Source organism: Tursiops truncatus, chromosome 9 (genome assembly GCF_011762595.2).
Source record: "Tursiops truncatus isolate mTurTru1 chromosome 9, mTurTru1.mat.Y, whole genome shotgun sequence".
In the NCBI taxonomy this organism is placed as follows: domain Eukaryota; kingdom Metazoa; phylum Chordata; class Mammalia; order Artiodactyla; family Delphinidae; genus Tursiops; species Tursiops truncatus.
In genome coordinates this window covers 89363646-89383289 of record NC_047042.1, presented here as the reverse complement: position 1 = coordinate 89383289, position 19644 = coordinate 89363646, and the positions used below count along the sequence as shown (strand labels likewise).

General features: G+C 39.0%; 1 protein-coding gene and 2 long non-coding RNA genes across 8 annotated transcripts in view; 1 reads left to right on the top strand and 2 right to left on the bottom strand.

Annotated features, from left to right (window-relative positions):
• The window catches only part of PTN (pleiotrophin), a 97393-nt gene that overhangs the window by 58799 nt on the left and 18950 nt on the right, over window positions 1-19644 (top strand). For 3 of the 5 annotated variants that reach the window (XM_019950211.3, XM_073809972.1, XM_073809971.1), the window contains 3 exons: window positions 15577-15692; window positions 16576-16749; window positions 18921-19082. In XM_019950211.3, the coding sequence (XP_019805770.1) occupies window positions 15578-15692; window positions 16576-16749; window positions 18921-19082 (451 nt within the window). In that variant the 5' untranslated portion in view covers window position 15577. Of the gene's footprint in view, window positions 1-15300; window positions 15431-15576; window positions 15693-16575; window positions 16750-18920; window positions 19083-19644 lie in introns of those variants that run through there. The other 2 variants (XM_073809969.1, XM_073809970.1) reach the window with 2 other exon arrangements.
• On the bottom strand, window positions 9175-15089 carry LOC141279580 (uncharacterized). The gene is made up of 3 exons (XR_012334092.1): window positions 14955-15089; window positions 14169-14241; window positions 9175-9637 (listed from the first exon to the last, which is right to left on the bottom strand). It is a non-coding gene; the product is annotated as an uncharacterized lncRNA (long non-coding RNA).
• The window catches only part of LOC101339567 (uncharacterized), a 30332-nt gene continuing 26753 nt past the window's right edge, over window positions 16066-19644 (bottom strand). For both annotated transcript variants that reach the window (XR_002179503.3, XR_004528185.2), the window contains exon 6: window positions 16066-16158. This is a non-coding gene — a long non-coding RNA (uncharacterized lncRNA). The remainder of the gene's footprint in view (window positions 16159-19644) is intronic.

Genomic DNA, 19644 nt, shown 5'->3' with positions numbered 1-19644 from the left:
TTTAACCTCTCTATTCAACTTTGTGGTTAAGAGCACAGACATAATTTGATTTTAACTAGTCTAGGTTCAAATTCTATTTTTTTTTTAATTGAAATATAGTTGACTTACAAACTCTGCTTCTACCACTTTGTGATCTTGGGCAAGTTACCTAGATTCTTTAACTTATGTTTTACTCACCTGTAAAACTGAAATAATATTGACTCTTTTCTAATGTCGTTGGGAGGATAAAAGATGAAGCTGTTAGCACAGAGCAAAGCCTTTAATCCATGATGGCTATTATCTTTCCCTACTCTAATTTTCCCTTTGCGTTTCTCTTTACTTTTATTATTTCATCTTTCTAGAATGTATATATTTTAAAAGGTACCTTAAATTATTGGAAGAAATTGGACCATAAATAATTTAAATAAGTAATCAAATAGTAAGCAAATATTTAAATTTTTTATTCCTAAAGAAATTATGGTTTAGAACAAGTGTTTTCAAATTTTCAGTATCACCTGGGGATCTTGACCTTGTTAGAATGAGTATTCTAGTTCAGAAGGTCTAGGGTGGGACTTGACAGTCTGCATTTCTAACAAGCTCCCAGGTGATGCTGATGCTGCTGTCCTTACAGGAGGGCTTTGTGGAGCAAGGGGTTCAGAAGAGCGGCGTAGAACTTTATAAAAACACAAAGTATCCAGTGCCTAGCACACTTTGACTTGCAACCAAGAGCAGTGAGATGGTGTCTTATTTCTCTTATGCTTTTTTTTTTTTTTTTTTTGCGGTACGTGGGCCTCTCACTGCTGTGGCCTCTCCCGTTGTGGAGCCCAGGCTCCGGATGCGCAGGCTCAGCGGCCATGGCTCACGGGCCCAGCTACTCCGCGGCATGTGGGATCTTCCCGGACGGGGGCACGAACCCGTGTCCCCTGCATCAGCAGGCGGACTCTCAACCACTGCGCCACCAGGGAAGCCCTGTTTTATGCTTTTATGAGTAAAAGATTCCTTTCTTTAATCCAAATTACCTGAGAGTCCCATGGGATTCTATTTCTGACACAGTCATTGCCTTTGCCGTCCTTTTGAGTCATAGCAGTTCCCTGAGCAGACACTTGGCCCCTTGACTCTTGGACAGAGTCTTTTCCATTACACTGCGGCAGTTCTCGGGGCCTTTCATTATGTCACATTGCATATTTATTAGGCTCTTCTAACATAATAACTCGGCCGAGTCACACAGATACCCACTGGCCAAGAAACAGTCTCTAAACTAATGTTAACTTAATGATTGTTTCAGAAGCAGCTATGTGCTTTTTTTTAACTTCACAATTTTGCTAAAATATACCTCAATGTTACCAGTGATTCCTTGTTGCTAATTCCCACAGGCACCTATCTCTAGAATTTGACCCTGTTCATTATTTCTTACTTCTTGAAACTTCCTGTTTGCTTGGTTTCCATGATTCAACTTCCTTTGCTTGCCTCTTACTGCTCTGTTGCTACCCTCGATTCACTTACGTAAGAATTAGAATTCTCACGTCTTGTGTACATCTTCAGTTCTTACTCTGTGTCTTCTTACTCTGTGGTCTCTTAGGTCGATAACTACTATCTCTTTCAACTCAGATATCCTATTGGTACCTCAAACTCAGTGTGTCCAAACAGATCTTTGCTACCTTTCCTTACTTAACCTTAGTCATTTAACATCTTTAAGCTTTTTTTTTTTTTTACTGATCTGAAAAGTCAGGCTAGTGAAAGAACCTAAATAATCAGACGTCTGAGAATTAATATATTAATAGATACTATATTAACTATATTATATATAAATATCTATTATGCATATTGTGAGATTTAAGATATGTCGGTTGCTGAGAATACTGTCCTTAGGATAGATCTGAGTGTGTATTACTTATGAATCTGTTTAAAACCATATTGTCTATGTTCGCACTTACCTCCGGATTGAAGATTAGAATCTGGGAGATGTCCTAGATTTCTCCTTCCATAGTACATTCAATTAATGTGATAAGTCCAATAAATTTTATCCCTTAAATAACTTTTTTTGGTCTTCGCTCTATCCCCTTTCCAGTGTCACAGTGTAAGTCTTCTCAGTGTTTCACCTGGATTATGTCAACTGCCCTTGTCTAAGCCTCCCTGAGTCTAGGCGCACATCCTCCATTCACTTCTGCTTACCGATTGCTGAGTGCTCTCTCAGATTCACAGCTGGTCATGGTCCTCCTTCTCTCAAAATTCTTCATAGCTCCGTATTTCCTAAAGTAAAACATCATTGCATTTCTCACGTGACCCTTATATATGACAAGCAAGAAACATCAAGATTAGTCTCTTCCATCTCTTAGTTTCTTTTCTATTTCTCAACTTTTCTCACTCATGCTTGAGCAATTTTTAACTAATCATTGATTCCTGGAATATATCACAGTTACTCAAACCTGCAGGCCTTTGCCTGCATGTTCCTCTTTCTCTAAACTAATCTGTTATTTTTTTTTTTTTTTCTAATCTGTTATTTGAGATTAAACTCAAAATTAGTCTCCTCTGGAAGCTTTCCTTAAAGACTCTGAACATACTTAGGTAACATTTTTATGCCCGTTAAAAAGAAGAAGAAGAACAAAACTATTACAGCAATTTCCTAATTTTAGTGCATCATTATTTTATCAGGAAATAGTGTTGGATTTGATTCAGGTTTTTTATGGCATCTGTTGAAATAATCCCATGATTTTTCTCCATTATTCTGGTAATTCTGCTAATGCAATGAAATACATTGGCATTCAGCTGTTAAAACAGCTTTGCATCCTGGAATAAACATCACTAGTTATGATTTATTAGCTTTTTATAATATTTACTGGATTTGATTTACTAATATTTTTAAAAGATTTTTATGTTTATGTTCACGAGGAGTGTTGGTCTATAGTTTCTTGTAATGTCCTTGTTAGGTTTTGGTATCAAGTCAAATTCATTCATACTGAATTTTTTTCTACTTATACCAATTAGAGTGGTTAAAATCTTAGATTATGATTCTGGATTAGCCTGTTTCTTTTTTCAGTTCTGTCAGTGAGTAATTCATGTCTTTTGAAATTTTATTATATATAAACCCATTTGGTATTATGCCTTCTAGATCAATGGATACTTTTTCTAATTATGAAATGTCTCTATTTTGTTAATTCTTCCTGACTTGAAGTCTACATTGACTGTTACTACTATAGCCACACTAGCTTTTTTATGATGACTGGTTTTGTGGAATAACTTTTCCCATCCTTTAACTTTTAACTTAAATATATATACACACACACACACACACATATATATATATATATAAATAAAGTGTGTCTTTTGTAGATAGCATGCAGTTCAGTATTGCTTGTTTCTTTAGTTTGACAATCTGTGTTTTTTGATTAATACATTTTGTCTATTTGTATTTAATGCAATCATTCATATGTGTACGTTTACACATACTTTCTTGCTATCTCTTTTTATCCAATTTGTTCCTTGTTCCTTTGTCCCTCCTTTCTGATTATTTTAGGTTAATCAAACCTTATTTTAAGTTTCCTACTTTAATTTTTCTCTTTTCAGTTGTAACTCTGAATTATTTCTTTTAATGGTTGCTCTAGGAATTGACATATGTATCTTTGACATATAACTTCCTATTCAAAATGAACATTACACCACTTTATGTAAAAAATCCTTAAAACAGTAAAATTCTTGTCTCCTTTATCAAAAATAAGGTGACCATATGTGCATGGGTTTATCTGTGGGCTTTCTATCCTGTTCCATTGATCTACATTTCTGTTTTTGTGCCAGTACCATACTGTCTTGATTATTGTAGCTTTGGAGTATAGTCTGAAGTCAGGGAGTCTGATTACTCCAGCTCTGTTTTTCTTTCTAAAGATTGCTTTGACTATTCGGGGTCTTCTGTGTTTCCATACAAATTGTGAAATTTTTTGTTCTAGCTCTGTGAAAAATGCCATTGGTAGTTTGACAGGGATTGCACTGAATCTGTAGATTGCTTGGGGTAGTAGAGTCATTTTCACAATGTTGATTCTTCCAATCCAAGAACATGGTATATCTCTCCATCTGTTTGTGTCATCTTTAATTTCTTTCATCAGTGTCATATTTTTCTGCATACAGGTCTTTAGTCTCCTTAGGTAGGTTTATTCCTAGATATTTTATTCTTTTTGTTGCAATGGTAAATGGGAGTGTTTTCTTGATTTCACTTTCAGATTTTCATCATTAGTGTATAGGAATGCCAGAGATTTCTGTGCATTAATTTTGTATCCTGCTACTTTACAAAATTCATTGATTAGCTCTAGTAGTTTTCTGGTAGCGTCTTTAGGATTCTCTACATATAGTATCATGTGATCTGCAAACAGTAACAGCATTACTTCTTCTTTTCTGATTTGGATTCCTTTTATTTCTTTTTCTTCTCTGATTGCTGTGGCTAAAACTTCCAAAACTATGTTGAATAAGAGTGGTGAGAGTGGGCAACCTTGTCTTGTTCCTGATGTTAGTGAAAATGTTTTCAGTTTTTCACCATTGAGAACAATGCTGGCTGTGGGTTTATCATATATAGCCTTTATTATGTTGAGGTAAGTTCCCTCTATGCCTACTTTCTGGAGCGTTTTTATCATAAATGGGTGTTGAATTTTGTCAAAAGCTTTTTCTGCATCTATTGAGATGATCATATGGTTTTGATCCTTCAATTTGTTCATATGGTGTATCACATTGATTGATTTACATATATTGTAGAATCCTTGCATTCCTGGGATAAACCCCACTTGATCATTGTGTATGATCCTTTTAATGTGCTGCTGGATTCTGTTTGCTAGTATTTTGTTGAGGATTTTTGCATCTATGTTCATCAGTGATATTGGCCTGCAGTTTTCATTTTTTGTAGCATCTTTGTCTGGTTTTGGTATCTGGGTGATGTTGGCTTCGTAGAATGAGTTTGGGAGTGTTCCTCCCTCTGATATATTTTGGAAGAGTTTGAGAAGGAGGGGTGTTTTCTCTTCTCTAAACGTTTGATAGAATTCACCTGTGAATCCATCTGGCCCTGGGCTTTTGTTTGTTGAAAGATTTTTAGTCACAGTTTCAATGTTAATGCTTGTGGTTGGTCTCTTTATATTTCCTATTTCTTCCTGGTTTAGTCTTGGAAGCTTGTGCTTTTCTAAGAATTTGTGCATTTTTTCCAGGTTGTCCATTTTAGTGGCATATAGTTGCTTGTAGTAATCTCTCATGATCCTTTGTATTTCTGCAGTGTCAGTTGTTACTTCTCCTTTTTCATTTCTAATTCTATTGATTTGAGTCTTCTCCCTTTTTTTCTTGATGAATCTAGCTAATGGTTTGTCAATTTGTTTATCTTCTCAAAGAACCAGCTTTTAGTTTTATTGATCTTTGCTATTGTTTTCTTCACTTTTTTCTAATTAATTCTGATCTGATCTTTATGATTTCTTTCCTTCTGCTAACTTTGGGGTCTTTTTATTCTTCCTTCTGTAATTGCTTTAGGTGTAAGGTTAGGTTGTTTATTTTAGATGTTTCTTGTTTCTTGAGGTAGGATTGTATTGCTAAAAACTTCCCTCTTAGAACTGCTTTTGATGCATCCCATAGGTTTTGGGTCATCGTGTTTTCCTTGTCATTTGTTTCTAGGTATTTTTTTATTTCCTCTTTGATATCTACAGTGATCTCTTGGTTATTAAGTAGTGTATTGTTTATTTTTTATTTTTACTTTTTTTTATGGTACGCGGACCTCTCACTGTTGTGGCCTCTCCCATTGCGGAGCACAGGCTCCGGACGCGCAGGCTCAGCGGCCATGGCTCACGGGCCCAGCCGCTCCGCGGCATGTGGGATCTTCCCAGACTGGGGCACGAACCCATGTCCCCTGCATCAGCAGGCGGACTCTCAACCACTGCGCCACCAGGGAAGCCTGTGTTTGTATTTTTTACAGATTTTTTCCTGTAATTGATATCTAGTCTCATAGCATTGGGGTCATAAATGATACTTGATATCATTACAATTTTCTTATATTTACCAAGGCTTGGTTTGTGACCCAAAATATGATCTATCCTGGAGAATGTTCTATGAGCACTTGAGAAGAAAGTGTATTCTGTTGTTTTTGAATGGAATGTCCTATAGATATCACTGAAGTCCATCTTGTTTAATGTATCATTGAAATCTTGTGTTTCCTTATTTATTTTCATTTTGAATGATCTGTCCATTGGTGAAAGTGGGGTGTTAACGTCCCCTACTATGATTGTGTTACTGTTGATTTCCCCTTTTACGGCTGTTAGCATTTGCCTTATGTATTGATGTGCTCCTATACTGGGTGCATAAATATTTATAATTGTTCTATCATCTTCTTGGATTGATCCCTTGATCATTACATAGTGTCCTTCTTTGTCTCTTGTAATAGTCTTTATTTTAAAGTCTATTTTGTCTAATATGAGAATTGTTACTTCAGCTTTCTTTTGAATTCCATTTGCATGGAATATCTTTTTCCATCCCCTCACTTTCAGTCTGTATGTGTCCCTAGGTCTGAAGTGGGTCTCTTGTAGATGGCATATATATGAGTCTTCTTTTTGTATCCATTCAGCCAGTCTATGTCTTTTGGTTGGAGCATTTAATCCATTTACATTTAAGGTAATTATCGATATGTATGTTCCTGTTCCCATTTTCTTAATTGTTTGGGTTTGTTATTGTAGGTCTTTTCCTTCTCTTGTGTTTCCTGCCAGAGAAGTTCTTTTAGTATTTGTTGTAAAGCTTGTTTGGTGGTGCTGAATTCTCTTAGCTTTTGCTTGTCTGTAAAGGTTTTAATTCTTCTTTGGAATCTGAATGAGATCCTTGCTGGGTAGAGCAATCTTCGTTGTAGCTTTTTCCCTTTCAACACTTTAAGTATGTCCTGCCACTCCCTTCTGGCTTACAGAGTTTCTGCTGAAAGATCAGCTGTTAACCTTATGGGTATTCCCTTGTATATTATTGGTTGTTTTTCCCTTGCTGCTTTTAATATGTTTTCTTTGTATTTATTTTTTGATCATTTGATTAATATGTGTCTTGGCATGTTTCTCCTTGGATTTATCCTGTATGAGACTCTCTGTGCTTCCTGGACTTGATTCACTATTTCCTTTCCCATATTAGGGAAAATTTCAACTATAATCTCTTGAAATATTTTCTCAGTCCCTTTCTTTTTCTCTTCTTCTTCTGGGACCCCTATAATTCGAATGTTGGTGCGTTTAATGTTGCTCCAGATGTCTCTGAGACTGTCTTCAATTCTTTTCATTCTTTTTTCTTTATTCTGCTCTGCAGTAGTTATTTCCACTATTTTATCTTCCAGGTCAGTTATCCATTCTTCTGCCTCAGTTATTCTACTATTGATTCTTTCTAGAGAATTTTAAATTTCATTTATTGTGTTGTTCATCATTGTTTGTTTGCTCTGTAGTTCTTCTACGTCCTTGTTAAATGTTTCTTGAATTTTCTGCATTCTGTTTCCAAGATTTTGGATCATCTTTACTATCATTACTCTGAATTCTTTTTCAGGTAGGCTGCCTATTTCCTCTTCATTTGTTTGTTCTGGTGGGTTTTTACCTTGTTCCTTCATCTGCTGTGTATTTCTCTGTCTTCTCATTTTGCTTAACTTACTGTGTTTGTGGTCTCTTTTTTGCAGTGTGCACGTTCGTAGTTCCCATTTATTTTTGGTGTCTGCCCCCAGCGTGTAAGGTTGGTTCAGTGGGTTTTGTAGGCTTCCTGGTGCAGGGGAGTAGTGCCTGTGTTCTGGTGGATGAGGTTGGATCTTGTCTTTCTGGTGGGGAGGACCGTGTTCGGGTGTGTGTTTTGGGGTGTCTGTGAACTTAGTATGATTTTAGGCAGCCTCTCTGCTAATGGGTGGGGTTGTGCTCCTGTCTTGCTAGTTGTTTGGCATGGGGTGTCCAGCACTGGAGCTTGCTGGCCGTTGAGTGGAGCTGGGTCTTAGCATTGAGATGGAGATCTGTGGAAGAGGTTTTGCTGTTTGATATTATGTGGAAGTGGGAGGTCTCTGGTGGACCAATGTGCTGAACTCGCCTCTCCCACCTCAGAGGCACAGGCCTTACACCCAGCCAGAGCAGCAAGACTCTGTCAGACACACGGTTCAGAAGAAAAGGGAGAAAAAGGAAAGAAAGAAAGAAAGAAAAAAGAAAATAAGTAAAATAAAGTTATTAGAATAAAAAGTAACTATTAAAATAAAAAATTAAAAAGTAATAAAGAAAAAAGAAAGAAGAGAGCAAGCAAATCAAAAAGTAAATCCACCAATGATAGCAAGTGCTAAAAACTATACTAAAAAAAGGGAAAGAAAGAACCCTAGGCCAAATGGTGAAAGCAAAGCTATACAGACAAAATCTCACACAGAAGCATACAGATACACACTCACAAAAAGAGAAAAAGGAAAAATATATATATATATCGTTGCTCCCAAAGTCCACCTCCTTAATTCGGGATGATTCGTTGTCTATTCAGGTATTCCACAGATGCAGGTACATCAAGTTGAGTGTGGAGCTTTAATCCGCTGCTCCTGAGGCTGCTGGGAGAGATTTCCCTTTCTTTTCTTTGTTCGCACAGCTCCTAGGTTTCAGCTTTGGATTTGGCCCTGCCTCTGCGTGTAGGTCGCCGGAGGGCTCTGTTCTTCGCTCAGACAGGGCGGGGTTAAAGGAGCCGCTGATTCGGGGGCTCTGGCTCACTCAGGCCGGGGGGGCAGGGAGGGGTACGGAGTACGGGGCGGGCCTGCGGTGGTAGAGGCCGGCGTGACGTTGCACCAGCCTGAGGCGCGCCGTATGTTCTCTCAGGGGAGTTGTCCCTGGATCCCGGGACCCTGGCAGTGGCGGGCTGCACAGGCTCCCGGAACGGGGGTGTAGATAGTGACCCGTGCTCGCACACAGGCTTCTTGGTGGCGGCAGCAGCAGCCTTAGCGTCTCATGCCCGTCTCTGGGGTCCGCGCTGATAGCCGCGGCTCGCGCCCGTCTCTAGAGCTCCTTTAAGAGGCGCTCTGAATCCCCTCTCCTCGCGCACCAGGAAACAAAGAGGGAAAAAAAACCCTCTCGCCTCTTCGGCAGCTCCAGGTTTTTTCCCGGACTCCCTCCCAGCTAGCCGTGGAGCACTAACCCCTTCAGGCTGTGTTCACGCCGCCAACCCCAGTCCTCTCCCTGGGATCCGACCTCCAAAGCCCGAGCCTCAGCTCCCAGCCCCGCCCGCTCCGGCGGGTGAGCAGACAAGCCTCTCGGGCTGGTGAGTGCAGGTCGGCACCGATCCTCTGTGCGGGAATCTCTCCGCTTTGCCCTCTGCACCCCTGTTGCTGCGCTCCCCTCCGTGGCTCCAAAGCTCCCCCCCCCCCACCGTCTCTGCCAGTGAAGGGGTACCCAGTGTGTGGAAGCTTTTCCTCCTTCACGTTCCCTCCTAGAGGTGCAGGCCCCGTCCCTATTCTTTTGTCTCTGTTCTTTCTCTTGCCCAACCCAGGTACATGGGGGAGTTTCTTGCCTTTTGGGAAGTCTGAGGTCTTCTGCCAGCATTCACGAGGTGTTCTGTAGGAGCTGTTCCACATGTAGATGTATTTCTGATGTATTTGTGGGGAGGAAGGTGATCTCCGCGTCTTACTCCTCCGCCATCTTGAAGGTCTCCTCTCATTGTGATCTTTAAACAAACAACGAGCCTGCGTGATAAAACTAAATTTTCTTACAGGAGGATACTGAGAGTAAAAGGGAGTGACTGCTTTGTCCACATCACAGATATAATAAGTGACGAAGCTTATATGGAAGAAATCTGGCTGACTCCAAAGGCTCTTCTCTTCCCACAGTATTAAAAATTTTGTTTTTAATGCCTTATGATTTTCTGAGATATTTTCCTCATATTTGTAATCATACTTGTTATACTGTGTGTTTGATCTTTGATAAGAGGACATAATCATGTCCAACTTTAATGTGAGGTATGGAATAGTTAGAATACACACTTGTAAAATTCCTATTTTTGCTACCACAAGGCATTTTGCATACTCAAATATATTCCATATTTACATCACCTACTTGAGACATTTTCCCATTTCTACCTTTTGAAAAAATACTGTTTTGTACCATCATATCCCCTACTGGGTAGATCTTGATATTGGCCAGACCAGTGACTTTTAAATACATTTTTCTTTCTTGACAAATGACAACTTACAAGGAAGCCACTAAGGAAAGTAGTTAAAGAAGAGCTGCTCCAGCTGAAGCTGAGATAAGGGTGGGAGCTATGGGCACAGAAGGGTGGCTTTCAACACACATTTTCAGGATCCTTTAACGCCTGGCAGCAGCCTTTGACCTCTTCCTGGAAACACCGGTGCTCTAAAAATCACTGCTTTAGCCCAACTTTATTTTTCTAATGAATATCAGAAGGGATTTTTAAATGTGTGTGTGTGAACTTTTTTTTTTTGAGTATGAAGTTTTCGAGTCTTGGAGCTCATTCTTGACTCCAATCATAATACTTTGGTAATAAACACCCCAAAATGAACCAAAGTACATAGAACAGCCACAAAACTGATAAACAAAAATAAAAACAAAGCCAAAAGGGTAACAAATGTACTATATTAAAGATATCTGGATGGACTGTTGAGTATGGTGGCTGCCCCTCTGGTGGTAATTTAGGGTTTTAGTCACGTTTATACAACATGCAGCCTTTTCCTCCCTCCCTGACCTTCCCTTGTTTCACTTCTCCAGACCAGTTAATAACTCTGTCTATCTTCCTCCCTCACAGCTCCCAGGATTAACTCATTATATCTTTCTCCTTTTGAGGTCCACCCACTGTTACTTACTACTGTACACTCTATTCTAATCACATTCTGTCACTGAATGTATTATAAACATCATCTCCACATATTCACTTATTTGGTCCTTTCTGCCTGAATTTCTCTTCCTTCCCTCTTTTCTTTATTTAGAAGACTTCAACTATTAAAAAAAAAAAAAGGTAAAGTATACCCAGCCCTCTACCTCACTCAACCTTGCTAAGCAAAATTATCACTTGAGCCTATGTACTGAGCTAGCACTACGTGTATAAACTTTTAATGATGTTTACCATAGTGAATCATTTCTCTCCCTTTTCTCCCAGTTAGACAGAACTCCTTTAGGGGGAGGGCTGAATCATATTCTTTTATCATGTTCCCATGCCCAGCATACACCTGGCCCTTAGTAGGTGCTCTAAAAATCAGTGAATAGATGTCTAAAGAAGATGTCTTAAAATATCACATTTTTCCAGCAGGTGCCACCATGCCATGAAAATATTTCAGCCTTAAAGTTGCCTGTTTCTATTGAGTTGTACAAAATTAAGTGAATGTCCTTCTTTACCCACCTAATTGATAATGCACTTAGTTAAAATCAAAGATGGAACACTGTTGAACTCATTCCTGGGGTGTGAGTAGAGTGTACCTGAGGTCATCATGCACACACGTGCTTGGGACACATTCTTTTCAAGGCTTGTTTTTTAAATAAGCTTAACAAGGTCAAAGTGAAGGTCTGATTTAGCAAAAGATTCCATTGTAAACATAATGGCTATTTATATGAGACTTTAGGAATCTAAGGCAACGACCAAACCATTTGAAAATAAATCAATATGAGGATTCCGACTTGAAGAAGAGTTGGTGAAAATGAAAAAAAGTGACCTATAAAAAGGAAAAATATACTTTTTCACAGAAATTTAGGCACGTAGATCACAAAATATCTAGAAAAGTCTGATGATGTGTAATATATGGTGCAGAAGCATTGCAAATCATTCACTGGCCATTCCTGTATGTATGAAACTGCTTTAGATTCTGGTTGTTTCCAGCCCAATTTCTTCAGTGAATTTTATATCCCATGGTATAGACAAAGGGCTGAGACATCATTTTAGCATGAATATTAATTCCTCTGTTTGATACCATGTTTTGGCGATAATTTTTGCTGGCAAAAATTTTACTGAGTGGCAACTAAGTGCTGGGTTCCTATCCTAGGTACTTGAAATAAAGAGGGCAGTAGAATAGTTTCACCACACAAGAGGCATAAAATGCAGTTGCAAAGTTAGATTTTTTTTTTCATTTCATACACGTTAAATTACATCAACAGTTTCCCTAATTCTCAACATGGAGTCTCTTTACTTCAGCGAACTCCAAAGAAATACTGGGCATGAAGGTCCTTGAGTTTATTTTAACTTTTTAAGAAGTCAAAAGGCTGAACAAATTTGTATCCTTAGAAAGCTGAACAAATCTTTAGTTGGCATTAAATCATATCTCTGTCTCCTTTTTTGTTTTTTAAAATTTTTATCTTTTGATTTTAGATATTAGACGGCTTAAAGTGTCATGCTTGTTATGTCTTAATAAAAAGAAGTACTTTCTTTTAGTAAGTAATACGAGTGTAGGGGTGAATTAACTTTATTCAACAACTAATAATATATTTCTTGATATTCTGGGTTAGCTCTGTGTCTACATCTTGCATTTTCACAATAAACCTCTCAAGTTGTTGTTATAATCAAACCCACTTTGTAGATGTCAAAACAGCGGTTCAAATGGTTGTGATTTGCCCAAGAACATTCCAAAAATTATATGGTGGAGCTGAAGTTTAAGCCAAAGCTTCTGCCTCAAATCCTATATTAGTCATTCCAAACAGATCACTAAGAGACAGGTTCCAGCATTCTTGTTTTGTGTTTACACGAGATGTTAATCATCTTTAAAAATTCTAGATCCTATTAAAATGCTAAAGGAAAGGAGAGCTCTCTTTTCCTTTTCATCAGCGATTTCTCCATAGAAGTGACCAGGACTTAATAAATTAACACTTTTCCCCTGAGTTGGTTTCAGAAACCAACTCAGGGGAAACCCTGAACTTCATACTTATTAGTGATTGAGATAACTCAACAATAATTTCCAGACAACAGACATCTAGGGTAGTCTTCAACTTAACCGTTAAACCCTATGAAATTAAATCTGTCAGAGCAAGCTCAACACAAGATGGCAGTAGGAGGGGGTGAAAATAAGTAAATTATTCAAAAGAACTGAGCTGACTTAGCAAGGCTTATTCTGCCACTGTTTTATTTCCCTCCGTGTGAAAAATAAGTCATGATCCTGACCACTTCCTTAAGGTCAATGTTCTTGCCTCCATGCTCATCTAGCAACTGTTGGATAGCAGGCAGGGTTAAACCATATACAGATGCTTTTGCCTTTGCTTGATGCTAAGGACAAATAATCAACTATGCAAATACCACAAGCAAGGGAAACTGTTATCTACACGTTTAATTACCCAAGGTTTTGCCACGGTACCAAGGCACCAGCATGCTACTTGGGCTTTTGGATAATTTGAGTCATCTCTTTTCTAAACTCCCTTATTCTCCTCTTTTAAATAACCATTTTTTCATTTGCTCTACCCAAAAAAATCTTAAGCTATCAAAATAGAGGCTTAAACAGAATGGTAGGCAAAACAGGAGGGAAGGGAAAAGAGGTTGAGAAGATTCTCCAACTCACACCTATTGCTGATCACATACTTTACACATTTTCCCTGTACGCATGGAATTGCATGCATTTTTCTTTAGAACATCTAAAAGCTGAAATTAACCGCTTGCCCACTAATTAAGATTCCGAATTTTTCTGAATCAATAGGAGAAATAACATAGACTAGAGTGCACTTCCGTTCTACCAGCTCTCATCCCAATTCCTGTCTCCTTCCTTCCTCTCTGCTCCCACTATAGTTAAGATCACTTGTTTAATAGACCATTCTATGACTCAAAAGAAATTTTTGGTCAGGAAATTCTGGCCCATGTGGGATTTTTTTTTCTTGAAATTAAGTGAATTTAACTTGATTGAGAGAAAGCTTTTTGGAAATAATTATAAAAGTAAGAACTTAGCAATGTCAGGCTAGAAATGCTGAGGTTAAAATAGCCAGCAATAGCACCTTTCTATTAATAACTCTGTGGGTGTGTGTTATTTATGGAAGAGTTCTTTCTGTTTCTGCCAAGTGGCCATGCTTCCTCAGTGACATTTCTTTACAAGGCTCTGCAAGCATCTCTCCATTGCTTGGCCAGAAAGTTCTCTCAAGAGCTGTGCTTTCATGATGGAAATTTCTGAATTCTCATCTAATTCACAATCTAAATATTTCAGGTATTCAAAGGTAATTGTGAAACATAAAGGTGTATTCCAACTTGGAAAGAAATATGTTAAATTTTTAAAGTTCTGAATTTAAAAGTTAACTTACCCTTTAAGAAAGTTCAGATGAAAAGTTTCTGCCACCAAAGTGGTTAGTCACTGCGAGTATGTTCTTGGACAGCCTTTGGAGAAAACAACAGAAGACCTTCACCTTGGTTCACATTACACCTAATAATTGTAAATGACGCATGGCTAAGTCATATATGTATAGCAGTGTAGGTGCACCAGGGTACTCAGCTCTGAGAAGGCTTGCCAACCAGTACATCCAGATCGGCTTCTCATATAGTTCATGTCCAATGAGAGTCATAGGAAAAGTCTCCGCATCAGTAGGAACTCTTCTGTCTGACCATCAGTGAAGTATAGTTTTAAAAATTTAGCATTAAGAGGAAGAACAAAACACCTCATTTTAGATTTTAGAAAGTAATGGAGATGCTGAGTAGCTATTTAGGATGTAAGATTCATTGAAAGGACCAAATGACCAAAATACTAACTTTAACTGATAGATGAAATATGCTTCATCCATACAATGGAATCTAGAGTCATCAATTAAAAAAACACTAATAAGGGATAGCATTTCCAATGTCACAGAAAGGGGGAAAAATTCACGGACAAGGACATCATTTCATAGATGTGTTTGAATGAGGAAAAGCAAATTGCAGAATAGAGTGATCTCAATCCCTTATATGTGTGATGTTTCATTGTTTACATTCATGAGAATGTAAAATTATCTAAACAGTCTATACAATCTATACTTCTGGAAGAAAAATTCTCAGAGTTAATGACCATATGTTATTCCTGTCATTTTTATATGAAGTATAAAACACCATGAACATACCAGATAGAGATAAAGGGCTTCCAGGTGAGTTGCTGCAGCCAGTGACTTGGTGTAGCTTCGAGAAGTGGGCTGTCCTGGGGCTTGAACTGAGACTTCCCAAGTTTGCTCAGCAAGGCAATCATACTGACACTAGGCTGTCGCAAATGACTTTAAGTTCTAAGGGAGTCTTCATAATGTTATCCTGGGATTTTTATTCATATCAAATGTGGAGAATTTCAAATTATGAGTAAGTGTAAACTCTTCATTCCATCCTAGAATTTAGTGGATTTTCAGCACATGTGAGTTTAGAAGTGTTTTTGCTATAGATCGAAGGTGTGCTAGCTCTTCTTCTGTTCTGGGCTTTACTCTTCAGTGGACCAATGAATAATAGAACTATGATGATAAGATAATCATGATGATGGAAACGATAAAAAAAATCTGAGATGTTGGTCATTACTGATGCCTCTGAAGATAACAGCAAACATATACCTGCACAGGTAATCCATTCACCGTGTCCATTCAGATTATCCACGTGCGCTACAACACCATGGCTGTTTTTGCGAACTGTCGGGAGTTATAAGGATGACTATATATAGTTACTTAGGTTGATGCCACCTTCTTCTGTCTCTCTGTTTGTTCCTAGAATGCAGACTCAACAGTACCTGCAGCAGCGTCGGAAATTTGCAGCTGCCTTCCTGGCATTTATCTTCATTTTAGCAGCTGTGGATACTGCTGAAGCAGGAAAGAAAGAGAAACCAGGTAAGCAATATGGTTATGAACACAAAACTCTTCACTGATTAACATCCATCTAATCCTTCCCTCCTTCCCTCCCTCCCTCCTTTTCTTTCTTCCTTTCTTCCCCACTTCCTTCCTTCCAAGTATTTAGAGGAACCTAAGTGACATCCCCTCTGATTCCGCCCCCCACTCTAAGTCCTGAAGTATAGGTGGTGATCATTAACTATTGACTGAAATAATAATGATCATATTAACAGCTACAACATACAGAAAATTGACCAGGAATCAAGTGTTTTACTTATGTTGACACTCTTCCTCAAAAAGAGTCCGGCAAGCAAGTTTTGTTTTATCTCATATTTACAAAGGAGGAAACTGAAGCTTAGGGAGGATAAAGCACCTTTTCTGTGTCACTCGCAATGTCATAAGGAGGCTGTGGAGCTGAGAGTCTATTACATCTGTGGTCCACCACATTTAATTTATGCTATTCCACCTATAAGACAGAGAAAGGAACGCTGACATGCATTGAAATGGCTAATCTGACAACTGTTACTTCTCAAAGAATATTTTATCATTTTTTAGGTTTAACTGACTTTGATCATCTTCTCTTTTTCAGAAATGTTTGCTTCTAAAAGGGGATGTCAGCAAATCACTTAGCACAGTCCCTGGCACATAGTAAGAGTTAAATGAATATTAGTTCTAGCTCCTTAGGTTTCTTTCTCCATTCTCTTGGTCATTGGTTGATTCAACCATTCAGCTAACACCTATCGAGTTCCTACTCTTTACTGGACACTGAAGATAGAGGTTAAAAGCACAACCATGCAATTATGGAGCTCAGGAATTAACTTGGTTATATCTAGCAGTTAAAGAGTTTTCTGGACGTTGATTGTTTTTCCTTCCGCCCTTTCAGAAAAGAAAGTGAAGAAGTCTGACTGTGGAGAATGGCAGTGGAGTGTGTGTGTGCCCACCAGTGGGGACTGTGGGCTGGGCACCCGGGAGGGCACCCGGACCGGAGTTGAGTGTAAACAAACCATGAAGACCCAGAGATGTAAGATCCCCTGCAACTGGAAAAAGCAATTTGGAGGTAAACCCCACCCCTTCTGTCCTAGTCATTTAGTTGTCCACCCTGAGATAATTCTGTCATTCTTCCATCAAGCATCTTTTTGAGGTTGACTCTATTTATTATTTTAACAAGTTTATTTTATCAGATGCAAAATAACCAAGCATCTCGCCTAACCCCAGGTCCCTCATTTTCAATTCTACCAGAATTTGGGGCCAGACAGTTTTTTGTCCTGGAGGGAGGGCTGTCCTGTGCATTGTAGGATAATTAACTGCATCTCTGACTTCTACCCACTAGTTTCTTGTGGCACTCCCCACCTCACCAACTGCACCAACTGAAAATATCTCCGGATATTGCTGCATGTTTCCTTTCGGTGGGCGTGTCAGAATAGTCCCTGACTGAGGCCACTATCTTACCAAAAGGGACAGAAAATATGCCCTTGATCCCTCCTAGCAGTGTTCTCTTTCCTTCTTCTATTTTTAGATTCCTTTGATCTTCCCTTCCTCTTTTCTTACTTATTCTCCTCCTCCTCCAGATCTCTTTCTGTTACTTCCAGGCCCTCTCTCTCTATTTTTTCCCTCCCCACTCTCCACACTGGTTCATAGATTTACTTACCAGATCCAGCAGGGCTACTATGAGCCACTTTTCACAGATTTTCTCTCACTGACTATTGCCAGTTTCATGCTGACCTCATCTCCTTATTTGAGAAGGAATCTTTCACACTTCCAACTTTAAACCCACCACTGAACACCCAAATTGCCTGTTTTTTCACATTCTAGATTCTTTGTCTTTCTCAGCCATAGTGGGACACAATGCCCCAAATATTCTCACTGGTTTACAGAAATGTGCTTTAGCCTATTGATCAATGGAGAAGGATAATGAATATACGTACTATATCTTTTTCATTCTCTACAACCTTTGGGGTTATAACTTTTTATGAATGGAGGTAAATTCTATAAAGGCATGGTGAAATTCAGATACATTTGATCTTAAATTCTATATGGGTACCCTAAAGAACTACACGCAAAATGCCCTAAAAAGTGTGTCTTAAAGGTCTTATACCTAGAATATATAAAGAGCTCTCAAAACTAACAATCCAATTAGAAAGTGGGCAAAAGACATGAACAAACATTTTACTGAAGAGGATATATAGGTGGCAAATAAACACCTGAAAAGATGTTCACCATCTTTTCTCCATTAGGAAAATACAAATGAAAACCAAGAGACATCACTATATACTACACACCTATCAGAACGGCTACAATTAGAAATAACATCAATTGCTAGCGAGGATGCAGAGAAACTAGATCACTCATACATTGGTGATGGGAAGACAGAACAGTAGAGCCACACTGGCAAAGAGTATGGCAGTTTTTCACAAAACTGAACTTGTGTTTACCATACCATGCAGTGGTTTCACTCTTAGGCATTTATCCTAGAGAAATGGAAATTTATGTTCTTATAAAAACCTATACATGAACGTATATAGCAGCTTTAGCGGTTACCAAAAGTTGGGAATGACCCAGATAATCTTTCAACTGGTGAATGGTTAAACAAACTGGGGTACATCCATACCATGGAGGATTCCTCAACAATGAAAGGAACAGACTATTGATTAATACAACTTGGATGGACCTTCAGGAAATTTTGCTGAGCAAAACAAGCCAGTCTCAAAAGATTACATACTGTATGATTCCGTTTATATAACATTCGTAAAATGACACAATTACAGAGGTGGAGAACAGATTAGTAATTTCCAAGGGTTAAGGAGGTAGGAAAGGAAGAAGAAAGTTAAGTTCTGACTGTAAAAGGATAACCCGAGGGACCCTTGTGTTAGAAGTTGTTTGAATACTAACGGTGGGGGTACTCACTCTTACCTACACATGTGATAAAGTCACAGAGGATTAAATGTGCACACGTACATATACACAAATGAGTGCAGGTGAAACTGGGGAAACCTAAATAACATCTATGGACTGTGTCCACGTCAATTTCCTGGTGGCGCTATTGGACTATAGCTATGCAGGATATCACCACTGAGGGAAACTGGGTGCAGGGTATATGGGATCTCTCTGTATTATTTCTTGCATATGAACCTACAATTACCTCACTACAAAAAGTTAACAAAAGTGTCTATCTTCATGGCACTCCAAGAGGAACTCACAGATTTCTGTTTGGTCCTACCCTGCCTCTAGCGGAGTGCAAATACCAGTTCCAGGCCTGGGGAGAATGTGATCTGAATACGGCCTTGAAGACCAGAACTGGAAGCCTGAAGCGAGCCCTCCACAACGCTGACTGTCAGAAGACAGTCACCATCTCCAAGCCCTGTGGCAAACTGACTAAGCCCAAACCTCAAGGTAGGTTCCTGCCTTTGAACCATAATTTTTTTTTTTTTTTAAAGAAGATGTTGGGGGTAGGACTTTATTAATTAATTAATTTATTTTTGCTGTGTTGGGTCTTCGTTTCTGTGCGAGGGCTTTCTCTAGTTGTGGCAAGCAGGGGCCACTCTTCATCGCGGTGCGCGGGCCTCACTATCGCGGCCTCTCTTGTTGCGGAGCACAGGCTCCAGACGCGCAGGCTCAGTACTTGTGGCTCACGGGCCTAGTTGCTCCGCGGCATGTGGGATCCTCCCAGACCAGGGCTCGAACCTGTGTCCCCTGCATTAGCAGGCAGATTCTCAACCACTGTGCCACCAGGGAAGCCCCTGAACCATAATTTTAATCTGAGTGGATTGACGGACTCAGGCAGGATCTTCAGATGTGCAAACTCCAGAAGGAAATCTTGGGTGAATTACCTTTAGAAGGAGACTGAGAAGGGCTCATATATTGAGCATCGTGCAAGTACTTTTCAGTAGGCAATTGATGAATTCAAATTGAAGTCCTCTGCACAGATGGGGGGATAGGAACAGTCTCCTTGCAC